The sequence below is a fragment of the Saimiri boliviensis genome, chromosome 13 (genome assembly GCF_048565385.1).
Source record: "Saimiri boliviensis isolate mSaiBol1 chromosome 13, mSaiBol1.pri, whole genome shotgun sequence".
In the NCBI taxonomy this organism is placed as follows: domain Eukaryota; kingdom Metazoa; phylum Chordata; class Mammalia; order Primates; family Cebidae; genus Saimiri; species Saimiri boliviensis.
Window position 1 is genome coordinate 31,962,321 of NC_133461.1, and position 12,191 is coordinate 31,974,511.

At 49.0% G+C, this 12,191-nt stretch overlaps 1 protein-coding gene across 1 annotated transcript in view; it reads left to right on the top strand.

Moving 5' to 3' along the window:
* The window catches only part of LOXHD1 (lipoxygenase homology PLAT domains 1), a 187,982-nt gene that overhangs the window by 85,820 nt on the left and 89,971 nt on the right, over nt 1–12,191 (top strand). Inside the window, exons 16-19 of the mRNA XM_039463738.2 lie at nt 2,402–2,598; nt 5,151–5,343; nt 8,802–8,962; nt 11,430–11,904. Of these exons, the coding sequence (XP_039319672.1) occupies nt 2,402–2,598; nt 5,151–5,343; nt 8,802–8,962; nt 11,430–11,904 (1,026 nt within the window). The remainder of the gene's footprint in view (nt 1–2,401; nt 2,599–5,150; nt 5,344–8,801; nt 8,963–11,429; nt 11,905–12,191) is intronic.

A 12,191-nucleotide genomic window follows, 5' to 3' on the forward strand; every position in this document is an offset into this window, starting at 1 on the left:
GGGTCAATCAGAGTTATAAGAGCAGTAACACAGCAACGCAGGCCAGCGGTGCCAAGCATTGGCAGGACCTGTCATTCAGGCTTTGAGAAGAGAAACATTTTGAAGGGACTATAAAATAAGGATTTAAAAACTGCTGAGTATCATCCTGGAGGCCTTAGAGTTTCCCTTACTGGTGATATTTCTTCCATTGCTTGGGTTTGATCGTGAGCTTTAGACAAAATTTAAAAGAAACTTACCTCCAGAATCCTTGACATGACCAATACCTCATGTTTATCATTTATCATCTCATTTGAGCTCTGCAATAATCCCAGAAAATGAGCAGAGCTGATGTTGGCCATGGGTCACATGGAGAAACTGAGACCTGGAAGAGCTGAAGATATTTTTATTTTTATTTATTTTTTTATTTTTGAGACAGCTTCTCACTCTGTCAACCAGGCTGGAGTGCAGTGATGTGATTTCAGCTCACTGCAGCCTCAACCTCCCAGGCTCAGGTGATCCTCCTGCCTCAGCCTCCTGAATAGCCAGGGCTATAGGCATACACCACCACACCTGGCTAATTTTTATATTTTTTGTACAGATGGGGTCTCTTTATGTTGCCTAGGCTGGTCTCAAACTCCTAGGTTCAAATGATCTACCTACCTTGACCATCCAAAGTGCGGGGATTAGAGGCATCAGCCATGGCACCCAGCGGCTAAAGATATTTATATCTGACCTTTTCTAAGGTCAGACTGCAGTGTTTGAACTGGAGTGTCCCATTTCTGGTCTCAGAATTACAGAATTTAAGATCTGGGAAGCAACCTAGGAGATGAAATAACCCATGTCCATGGACCCTTCTTCACCTGCAACCCCAGCAACACCCAGGTGTGTAGTCAGTGATGGAGCTGGGACCAGCACCCAGGGTGTCTCTGTCTATGTCACTGTCCTTCCCACTCCAGCAAGCCCCTATTTCACCATGTGGACAGGGCCTCCTGGCCCCCTGCTTCCTCAGTCAGAGCTTCTGAAAGCATTTAGATCAAGCCTATCCAACCCGCAGTCTGCATGCTTGTGGCCCACAAAGGCTTTGAATGTGGCCCAGCACAAACTCATGAACTTTCCTAAGACATAAATTTCTTTTTTCAATTTTTGTTAACTCATCAGCTATCATTAGTATTAGTGTATTTTATGTGTGGTCCAAGACAATTCTTCCAATGTGTCCCAGGGAAACCAAAAGATTGGACACCCCTGGTTTAGATGAAAAATGGTGTAAGAAGGAGGTTTTCTTTCCAGTCTCTGCAACTACGTCTTTCAGCAAGGACAGAAGTCATTTCCTCAAGCGCCATTGTGTGGCATGAAGGGAGCTGATCTGCACCAGACCCACAGCTCTGGCCTTCCCCAGGGCTGGACCCCAGGCGAAGTGTACTCAGCTGACTTTTTCCAAATCTTCCTAGTGGGAAGACCCTAAAGTGGCAGTGAGTGGCCGACCTAGGAGTGAGCATCACTCTCCTTTCCCAGTGCTTCCTCTTCTTCGCCCAAGACACCCACCCAGAAACAAGTCTGGAGGACTGAGGGTCTTGCCTTATGTTATTCCACGACTCTTTTTCCTCAGGTGTTTTTATTCCTGAAGACAGATGATGCAGACTTTCCTGGCTAATAAAATGGAGTGACACCCTCGTGGTGGCCCAGTGAAGAGCAGGGGGCTTCAAGTCCACACGAGGGTTTCACTCCTGGCTGGCGACTTCTTAACCGTTGCCATCCTGTACCAAACACGTGGCCTTCTGAGGCTCAGATTCCTTGCCTGTGAAACCACAGTCAGAATCCTTAGCAACAATACCATGTGTATAATGCTCTAGACCAGGCATCCCCAAACTTTTTACACAGGGGGCCAGTTCACTGTCCCTCAGCCCGTTGGAGGGCCACCACATACTATGCTCCTCTCACTGACCACCAATGAAAGAGGTGCCCTTTCCTGAAGTGCGGCGGGGGGCCGGATAAATGGCCTCAGGGGGCCGCATGTGACCCACAGGCCGTAGTTTGGGGACGCCTGCTCTAGACTCTGGAAAGGTCGATCCTTCCTTTGTCTCAGTTTCCTTGTCCACTGCTGGAGAAGCTAGACCAGGTGATTGTGGGAGATCCTTTTAGCCTCTTACATGTCGGTGTTCTTGCTTGTCATTTACATGCTTTCCAGTTCTCAGCCATTCACCTACTAGAATTCTGATTTTGTAATTGAGGAGACCTCACAGAGGTAGAAGGAACCCCTGCCCCAAGTTGCAGGGTTGCTAGAGCAGGGGCCTGGATTCTCAATTCCCAGCCTGTGCCCCTTGCAAGCCTCCAGCTCCAGACTGCCCTCCTGTACGGATTTCCTGCTTCCTGCCACCCCCTGCACTAACCCCCTCCCTTCCTCCCTCTGCCTTGGGCTGTTCAGACTTTCGCTATCACATCAGCTTGAAGACCGGGGATGTCTCCGGAGCCAGCACAGATTCCAGAGTCTACATCAAGCTCTATGGGGATAAATCTGATACCATCAAGCAAGTTCTTCTTGTCTCTGACAACAATCTCAAAGACTACTTTGAATGTGGCCGGGTGGATGAGTTCACTCTTGAGACCCTGAACGTTGGAACTGTAAGTCTTCTTCCCAAGACCATGTGACATCATCCCACCCATTCCCCAGCACCCATTCACACATGTGACCACAGACATATATATCCACACATAGTCACACATGCACACATGTACATGGGGTAAACACATTTTGAAGGGGAAAAACCCACTTGGGAGTAGTTAGTGAGGTATGTTGTTTTCTAGCTGTGACCTAGAGCAGCTGAAGATATGTAAACAGGGGTGACGCTTCCAGAGCCTCTTTGGGGGTGGAATGTGTATTTTCAGTGGCATTGCCTCAACATTTTATTTACCTACATATCCAGGACCAATGTACATGGGTCATACACACTGGAGAAGGAGGTACTGAGCGCAGGGAAGGAAAAGAGAAAGGAGGACTAAGAAAAGGGGCTGAAAATACTTCCTAATTTCAAACTTGAGTGTGCATCAGAATTGGGGCAAGGAAGCTTCCTTCAGTGCACACCTCTGGGCCACACCTGAGAGATCTGCCTTGGGAGCTGGAACCCAAGTGCCTCCAGATCAAGGCTCCAGGTGGCTCTGCTGCAAGCCCTTCATCAAAGAGAAAGCTGAACTAAAGCACAAGGACAGACTTGAATCAGTCATCTACCACTGCAGTCGGGAAAAGAGGCCAGAGTGAACTGAACCCAGCTTAGGTTTGTGCAGAGATTTACAGGGCTCTTTGAAGTGGGGATGGGAGAACAGGGGGAGGTAAACAGAGGCTCAGTAGAATCAGGGGAAAAGCACAAAAAGCAGTAATGGGGAGTTCGGCCCATGCAGAACCCATCTGGGTTTGCTAACTGATGCTTTTTGGCATTCGGGTCCTATCCTCCCAGAGTCTGGCAGACAGAAGCCCTATCCTCAGGTGTTGTCTGGAACCCAATAGTACATTCTTTTGACAGCCTTGAGTTTTCTAAGGCAGGCATAGCAAGGGGATTAGGGTAACCCTAGGGATATGGCCTTGAGCTGTTAGAAACTATCTTAGTGTTTTGTTCAAGTCTTTACAGGCCAAGATTGAGGCTCAGTTGAGAAAGGGTTCAGGAGCCTGGCTAGAGTTTGACCAAGGTGAGAATCTTTCTTGACATCACCTGGAGAAACGCAGTTCTAAATCTTGGACTTGAGCATTGGGGATGTCTCTAGAAATGACTGAGCTGGGATCTGTGTTACTACCGTTGCACTCGGGGTGTGGCTTGGTGGAAATGGAGACAGTAACAAGCCCTCGACCTGGAACCTCACCTTTCCTTCCCCTTCCCTCTCTGGGAGTCCCACCCTGTCTCAGGTCCTAGGAATCTCTTCTTCCATCAAAACTCACTCCAGGAAAAGATCTCATGTCAGTCATTGATACCTCAAGTTAGTGAACTTAAATCAATGTTTTCATTTATACGAATGTATTTACATTTTAAGCTGAATCAATAATTGCAGACTGAAAAGGCTGTTCCCTTTACTAACGGATTTTAGGCAGCAGCCAGCAGGTAAATGAGACCTCTAGGAAGAGTAAGGTGGCAGTGGGAGGGCATTTAAGCTTCTTCCTAAGTTTCTGAAACGCCCTCAACAAGCAGTGTAGCCAAGACGTTGGGAGCATAGGCTCTGGCTACCAACCACATATTTGAGACCCATTTCCATTTACCTGCCATGTATAAGTTATTTAACCTAGGTTTGCCTCCATTTTCTCATTCATAACAACATAGGGTACTAATGGGGTTGTTGTTACCCTTAAATATGTGAAAAAACCCATGTACTCATACTAAGTGCTCAGTAAATGCTACTGAACAATTAGTCTATGTCAGATGCAAAGTGTTGTAGAAGTGAATTAGTACCTGACCTTAGGGAGCATCCAGTCATATCAGACACCTACCCTTTCAGCCAATTCCTCCCTGGGACTTTCACAGTCCTGGCACCACAGAAGGACAACAAAACTCTTCCCTGTCCCTCAACATGCACCCAGAGGGCTCTCAGGGTTTGTAAGCTTAAGCTGGTTTTCTTCTGGTAATTCCAGGGTACTAGGCTGCATGCACTTAGCTCTGATGTTGCCATTACCAGCTGCAAAGAGCCACTTAGGACTTGGTAGAGTGAAAGCAGGCTCTCATGGACAGTTTTCTAAATCTGGCCTTTAGGCACCAGACTCATGGCTAACATCACCTCTTCAAACCATCACAGAGAGAATCTCCCCCACTAACATGGTTATTGGAAGTTGATGGCAAGCATTTTAAACACATGCTTTCTCATCTGGCCATGACCCAACGTGATTAAGTGCTAGTGGAGCTTTCAAGGTTCTTGCAACCTCCCCTCTTGCTTCTCTCCATGGCCCTGGGAGGTGTGCTGGGCTTAGGAGAAGGGAATGGTGGCTCCAGGCAGGTGAAGTGATGCCCTGATCCCCTGGCTGGCTAATGGCGGTGCAAGAATGGTACCCTAAGCCTCCTATGGAGCTTTCCTTTCTTGGGGACTGGAGACATGGGTTGAGTAGTGCTGTTTTTACTGGTGTTTGGGGAGGTAGAGATGGGGACATGGAGGTTCCTACACACTGGCTCCTTGCTCACCCTCACTCGGGTTTCCTTCAGATCAACCGGCTGGTGATTGGGCACGACAGCACTGGCATGCATGCCAGCTGGTTCCTGGGCAGCGTTCAGATCCGTGTGCCCCGCCAAGGCAAGCAGTACACTTTTCCTGCCAACCGCTGGCTGGACAAGAACCAGGCTGACGGGCGCCTGGAGGTGGACCTGTATCCCAGCGAGGTGGTGGAGATCCAGAAATGTATGGAGAAGACTGTGACGGGACCAGCCATTGTTCCCCACAGGGGACAGGGCTGAGGGGAAGGAGGAGGGGCAATGTGGGTCTTGCTGACAAGTGTGGCTGATAGGGTCCTGCAGGGAGAAAATGGGGGCTCCCACTGCCTCTGGCACCATGGTTCTGGGAGGGAGGAAGGGCTCATTTTATAGATGAGGAAACTGAGGACCCAATGGATGAAACACTGTTTTCCGGAATAAAGGCAGCAAATGACTTTATTAGGAAATACATACTCTCAACCCTGTATAGGAGTTTGAGACCTAGATCATGTCTTCTGCGATGAAGACTGTCTGAGGAGATAGAACTGTTTATTTATTCACTTATTTTTAGAAAATACACAGTCAGCCCTCCACATCTGTGGGTTCCACATCAGTGGATTTAACCAAGGATCAAAAACATTTGGAAAAAAATTGCATCTGTACTGACATATACAGACTTTTTTCCTTATCATTATTCCCTAACAGTGCAGTATAACTATATAGCATTTACATTATATTAGGTTTTATAAGTAACCTAGAGATATTTAAAGTGTACAGGAGGATGTGTGTAGGTTATATGCAAATACTATGCCATGTTATATGAGGGACTTGAGCATCCTCGGATTTGGGTATGCTTGAGGGTTCTGGAACCAGTCCCTGCAGATACTGAGGAATGACTGTCTGTTGAGGGTTTCTTTCTGCCAGCGCTGCTCTGAGCTTTGTGGAGGCAGCCGTGAGCAAAATGAACAAAACCCTTGCTCTCACAGGCTTTATATTCCACAGGGGAGATGAACAATAAGATAATGCCAACGAAGAGCCAGGAGGAACATTAAACAGGATAAAGGGTTAGCAATGGTGTGGGGGAAGGGCCTTTTTGGATAGGATAGCAACATTTCTGGGGAGGAAGACAGTGAGACCAAAGCCTGGCACAGAGAATGTCCCTTCTCACTCTGCATTTTTTTTAGATGGAGCCTCACTTTGTAGTCAGGCTTGAGTGCAGTGGTACGATCTCAGCTCACTACAACCTTCACCTCCCAGGTTTAAGTGATTCTCTGAGTAGCTGGGATTTACAGTCGTGCACCACCAAACCCAAATAATTTTTTTCTATTTTTAGTAGAGACGAGGTTTCACCATGTTGCCAGGATGATCTCGATCTCTTGACCTCGTGATCCACCCACCTTGGCCTCCCAAAGTACTGGGATTACAGGTGTGAGCCACCGCGCCTGGCCTTTTTTTTTTTTTTTTAGACAGAATCTCGCTCTGTCGCCCAGGCTGGAGTGCAGTGGCACAATCTCGGATCACTGCGACCTCTGCAACCTCCACCTCCCAGGTTCAAGTAATTCTCCTGCCTCAGCCTCCTGAGTAGCTGGGATTACAGACGTGTGCCACCCTGCCTGGAAAATTTTTGTATTTTTAGTAGAGACGGGATTTCTCCATGTTGGCCAGGCTGGTCTCGAACTCTTGACCCCAAGTGATCCACCTGCCTTGGCCTTCCAAAGTGCTAGCATTACAGGCATGAGCCACCGTGCCCAACCTCACCTCTGTATTTCTACATCTGCCCTGAAAGCAGCTGCCCAAGGCTCAGGTCCACAGCAGCTTCCCTGAGAGGGAACCCCAGCATAAAATCACTTCTCCCACTCCCAGAACTCTTTGAACCCTTTTTTGTGTGTGCCTTTACTCTCCCCAACCAACCTGCAAGTTCCTTTAGGGCTGCCTTATATACACATGCTTTGTAATGGCACCTGCCAGTGTGAGAATTAACTCCTTCCTTTGTTTTATAAATTAACACTGGAATTCCATCAGAGTAGTATAGATACTAATCAAGAAGATAAAGATTAGAAAGCAATAGTTTCCTTACCTACTTCTTCACCCTACCCCACCGCTTTTCTTCAATGGTAACAACTTTACTTTAGAGATTTCCTCTAAAATTTAGCTCTGCATTTTAAAACGGTATACCTATAAATTTTCATGTGTTTATTTTTTAGAGACAGGATGTTTCTCTGGCACTTAGGCTGGAGTGCAGTGACACAATCATAGCTCACTGCAGCCTTGGCTCCTGGGCTCAAGCAATCCCCCTGCCTCAGCCTCTTGAGTAGCTGGGACTACAGGGCCATGCCACTACAGCCATCAGTTTTTATTTTTCTTTTATTTTTGTAGAGATGGGCATCTTGCTGTGTTGCCCAGGCTGGTCTTGAACTCCTGGCCTCAAGCAATCCTGCCTCAGCCTCCCAAAGTAGTGGAATTACAGGCCTGAGCCACTGTGCCTGGCCTCAATTTTTAAATTTTACAGTCTTAGACATTATCTATTAACTTTCTACTATGGAAGATGAGGATTTAACTCTTAACATACACAGTCACTTGTATTGGCCCTAACATGTGTGCGTGCATACATGCACACACACACACATTCTCTCTCTCTCTCTCTCTCTCTCTCTCTCTCTCTCTCTCTCTCTCCTTCCAGCCTTCAATACACCTAAATCAGTGTTCAATTTTTATATTATTATAACTATGTCAATATTCATGGCTGAATCACCTACCTTATGATAATTGCTTTTCACCTTTTGTAGAGTTTTTTGTTTTTTCTGGAATGAGTCTCCTTTTTCAGTGTATCGCCCTCTCTGTGCTCACCACTCTCTGTGTTACTGTGCTAGGCTTTTTCTGGAATGAGTTTCCTTTTCAATGGATCGCTCTCTCTGCTCACCCCTCTCTGCGTTACTGTGCTGGGTTTTCTTCTGGAGTGAGCCTCCTTTTTTGATGGATCGCTCTCTCTGTGCCCATCCCTCTGCGTTACTGTGCTAGAGCTGCCTTGTCACTGTGGACTCACCTGATCTCTTTGCATCCCTGGTGTCTCTCTGTGTGCCACAACTTTCTTTTCTTATAAAGACACCAGTCAGCTTGGATTAGGACCTGCCCTTGGGGGTGTCATTTAAACCAGTCACCTCTCTAAAGACTCTTATCTCTAGACATAGTTACATTCTGAGGTACCGGGGTTAGTGCTTCAACCTAAGAATTGAGGGAGTGGGGGGATGCCTAATCACTTCTTAAAGGTCCCAAACTCATAACATGGTTACAATGGCAATGACATTTCAGCATGAGTTTTGGAGAGGACAAATACGCAAACCATAGCAGGCAGGCACACAGAAGGGCTCACCAGCTGGTATATGACTCCACCTCCTTCCTGGCATGTGTGGTGCAGGGGATGCCTGGGATATGTGTCTGATTGCTTGCATTTGGCATTTCCACCACCTCTTCTCTAAGCCTCAGTTTGCTTACCTGCAAAATGGGAATGATTGTCCTTACTCGGGGTGCTGAGGTGAGGATTAGGTAAGTGAACGGCTGCGAAGCACCAGGCACATGGAACAAGCTCGTGAAGTGTTTGTTTTGTTGCTATCACTGTCATTGTTATTGTTACTAAGTGTTCCATTTCTTCTGCATGTGCCCGCCCAGTGGTCCACTATGAGGTTGAGATCTGGACGGGAGACGTGGGTGGCGCAGGCACCAGTGCCCGAGTCTACATGCAGGTCTATGGCGAGAAAGGCAAGACAGAAGTGCTCTTCCTCTCCAGCCGCTCAAAAGTTTTCGAACGGGCGTCCAAGGACACATTCCAGGTATGTGGGGTCAAGAAGCGGGCGGTGCCAATAGCAGGCCCAGTGGACACCAAGCTGCTTCTCTGGGTATGCTAATTTCCTCAGTCAACACTCACCTGAGAATGGGCTGCCTCCCTCCAGCTGAGTTGAAAACGCTTCCTCTCTCCAGACTTAAGCTTTCGGCCTGAAATAAAGGGATTGGACTAGATCAATGGTTTCCACCCCATGCTCATGTTGCAATCACACGGGGAGCTTCAAGAAAAAAGTGCTGCCACACCAGGCAAATCGGAACCTCTGGGGATGGGATATGTTTTCTCGGTGTACTTTTAAAAGCTCCTCCAGGGATACTAACATGCTGCCGATCCTGAGAACCGTGGGGGCGGGTGATTGGAATCTGGCAAAGGTGGCACCAAGGCTGTGGTTCCTCCACTCATTCCTAGCCCTGTGGCCTCTGAGTCTACAGTTCTCTGAAGCCGGATGAGAGGGAAATGCTTCCCAGCCAGGGCACTGGGAGACTTGGGATTTTGTGGCTGTTTCCTGCATGTCCCAGGTCTCCTTTCTTCCTTTCCAAGTCTTTCGATAGAAGGAAAAAAGAGATGAGAATGTGAGCATATTGTTGGCAAGAGAGGAGGGTGCAAGGGTGGCATCCCGTGGGGAAACATGGATGTTTTATTGCAGATGTGAGAGTGTGTGTGCATGTGCAGATGTGTGTGTGCAGGCAGCACGTTCACGCTGGGTGCTCTGTGTTTCTGCATGCCAGGAGCATCTTACTTTCAGCAAAGAGTCCTTGTCCAGTGCCCAGGAAACATGGTCCTGGCTGAACTGGGGCCTGGACCAGGGTCACAAGTATCTGGAATATCCAAGATGGAGGGAGCCTCATTGAATCAGATGCCCTCATACACTGCTGAGGAGGCAGAGGCCCAAGTATTTTAGCTCTCGGAGCCTCCACTTCCTCATCAGTTAAAACCTAGCTTTATGATACCTGCCTGGCTGGCTTCACAGTTCCTGTAATGATCAAGTATCAATGTCAGGGAATGCACTTGGGAAGGAGTGCCCAAATATGGAGATGGAACTGGAGAGCATGTCTTCTGGATGCCAATTCACTGGATGTGGTGGTGGGTGAAGGCACAGCTGGGCAGACAGATGTGAGGGAGACCAGGGGTGCTGCAAGCTGGCCTCCTTGGGAAGGCTGATTGCAGGTGTGCTGTCACATGGGAAATGCTTAAGAGGGGAGCTATTGTGCTGAAGAAGTGACTTACCAGGTCCAGAGCCTGTCACCTAAGTACTTGAGAAGGATAAATTCCGCTCTCCCAGGGGCCCTGGGCTCTAACATGACTGGTGATTTTCGGGCAAAGGTGGGTGCATTGTGGACTCATGAACAGGAGGTCAGAAGGCCTGAGTTCTTATGAAGGTCTGGACTTGAATTGTAGGACACTGTGGAACTCATGGGACGGCTTTGGCCTCAGTTTGCCCTGGGACTCAGTGGAAGAACTGGTGGGACCAGGATTTGAGAAGGGTCAAACCCCAGACAGGGGCTCATCAGCATCAGGAAGCCTGGGAGGACCCTGACTAGCAACAACCCCCATGTGAGCCCTCCCCTGAGTGCTGCAGGGAACAGGTCAGACCCTACCTCAATGTGGGTCCTTCCTCAGAGCCTGGGGCTCAGGAGGAACTCAGGTCTCATGATCTAGAGTGGATGACACCATCAACACTGCCTTTTGAGCCAGTTGCGTGCTATGCCCATCCTGGGAGAGACTGAAAATGATAGTCTCTGCCCTTAAGGAAATCATCATGAGGGCAGGGACCAGCTTGTGAGGAAGAAGAGGGCATCCAGGCCAGACCAGCACCAGAGCTAAGCTGTGGGACACTTCCGTGCTCTTGGGGAGGGGACAGTCAGGCTGAGGCCATGTGCTCAGGGTTGGGAGAGAAGGGAGCTTGGGCCTTTGTGGGTGTGGGTGAAATTTTTGTTTTTGAAAAGGAGCACTCTTGTTTTTATATATGGTTAACACTGAAAATTTTTGTAAAGAGAACACAGGGGTTCAAAGTTAAAATAAAAGTAATGAACACAGGAACCTGAATGAATAGATCGTAGCTACAAGTAGAGGAAGGGATAAAGGCAGGACAAGTAAGGAGGCTGTATGAGCCATGATATCGGCATAGAAATCACAGGAATGAGTGGGGTGTGTGTGTGTGTATGTGTGTGTGTGTGCGTGTGTGTACATGTGTGTTTAAGAGAGAAGAAGATGGAGACCCCCTTGATCACCACAGAGGCTGGAAGAAATAAACTTGGTTGGAGGATGGAGCCGGGTGATCCCAGTGGAACCAGCACAGGTGTGGCTGGAGCGAGGGAGCTGGTGGAAGGGTCTGAGCACAGAGGCCCCAGCCCTCTCCATTCTGCAGCTCAGCAAACAGGCCCTGCACCTGGCTCTTTGGGGGAGGCAGGGAGGACACTGGGGCCACCACAGCCACTGCCCTGACTTTTAAACAGCTGGAGGCGGCCGATGTGGGCGAGGTCTACAAGCTCCGGCTCGGGCATACGGGCGAGGGCTTTGGGCCCAGCTGGTTTGTGGACACTGTATGGCTGCGGCACCTGGTGGTGCGGGAGGTGAACCTCACACCGGAGGAGGAGGCCCGGAAGAAGAAGGAGAAGGACAGGCTGCGGCAGCTGCTCAAGAAGGAGCGGCTGAAGGCCAAGCTGCAGAGGAAGAAGAAGAAGAAGAGAAAGGGCAGCGATGAAGAGGACGAGGGGGAGGAGGAGGAGTCGTCCTCATCAGAGGAGTCCTCGGAAGAGGAGGAAGAGGAGGAGACCGAGGAGGAGGAGGACGAAGAGGAGGAGTTTGGGCCAGGGATGCAGGAGGTGATTGAGCAGCACAAGTTCGAAGCCCATCGCTGGCTGGCCCTGGGCAAGGAGGACAACGAGCTTGTTGTGGAGCTGGTGCCAGCTGGCAAGCCGGGTCCTGAGCGTAAGCAGCAGGGGTCAGGGGTCAGACAATTCCCCTAAAGGGGGCCCATGGGGGCAGGGTGCCTAGATCCCCTTCACATAGAAACCAAATAGGTGGGCATCCATCATGGTTCCCAAATAGCTCTCTTGACCTGCATGTGAAATGCTACCACCGACACCGCTGTTTGGGGATAAGCATGGCCCTTGCCCTCAGGTTCTCAGGAGGAATCAATGACTTTGGGAGGAGCACTGATGTGACTCAATACAACTAACTGGGGGACATGAGGTGGGAGGGCTGCCTGCTGGCTC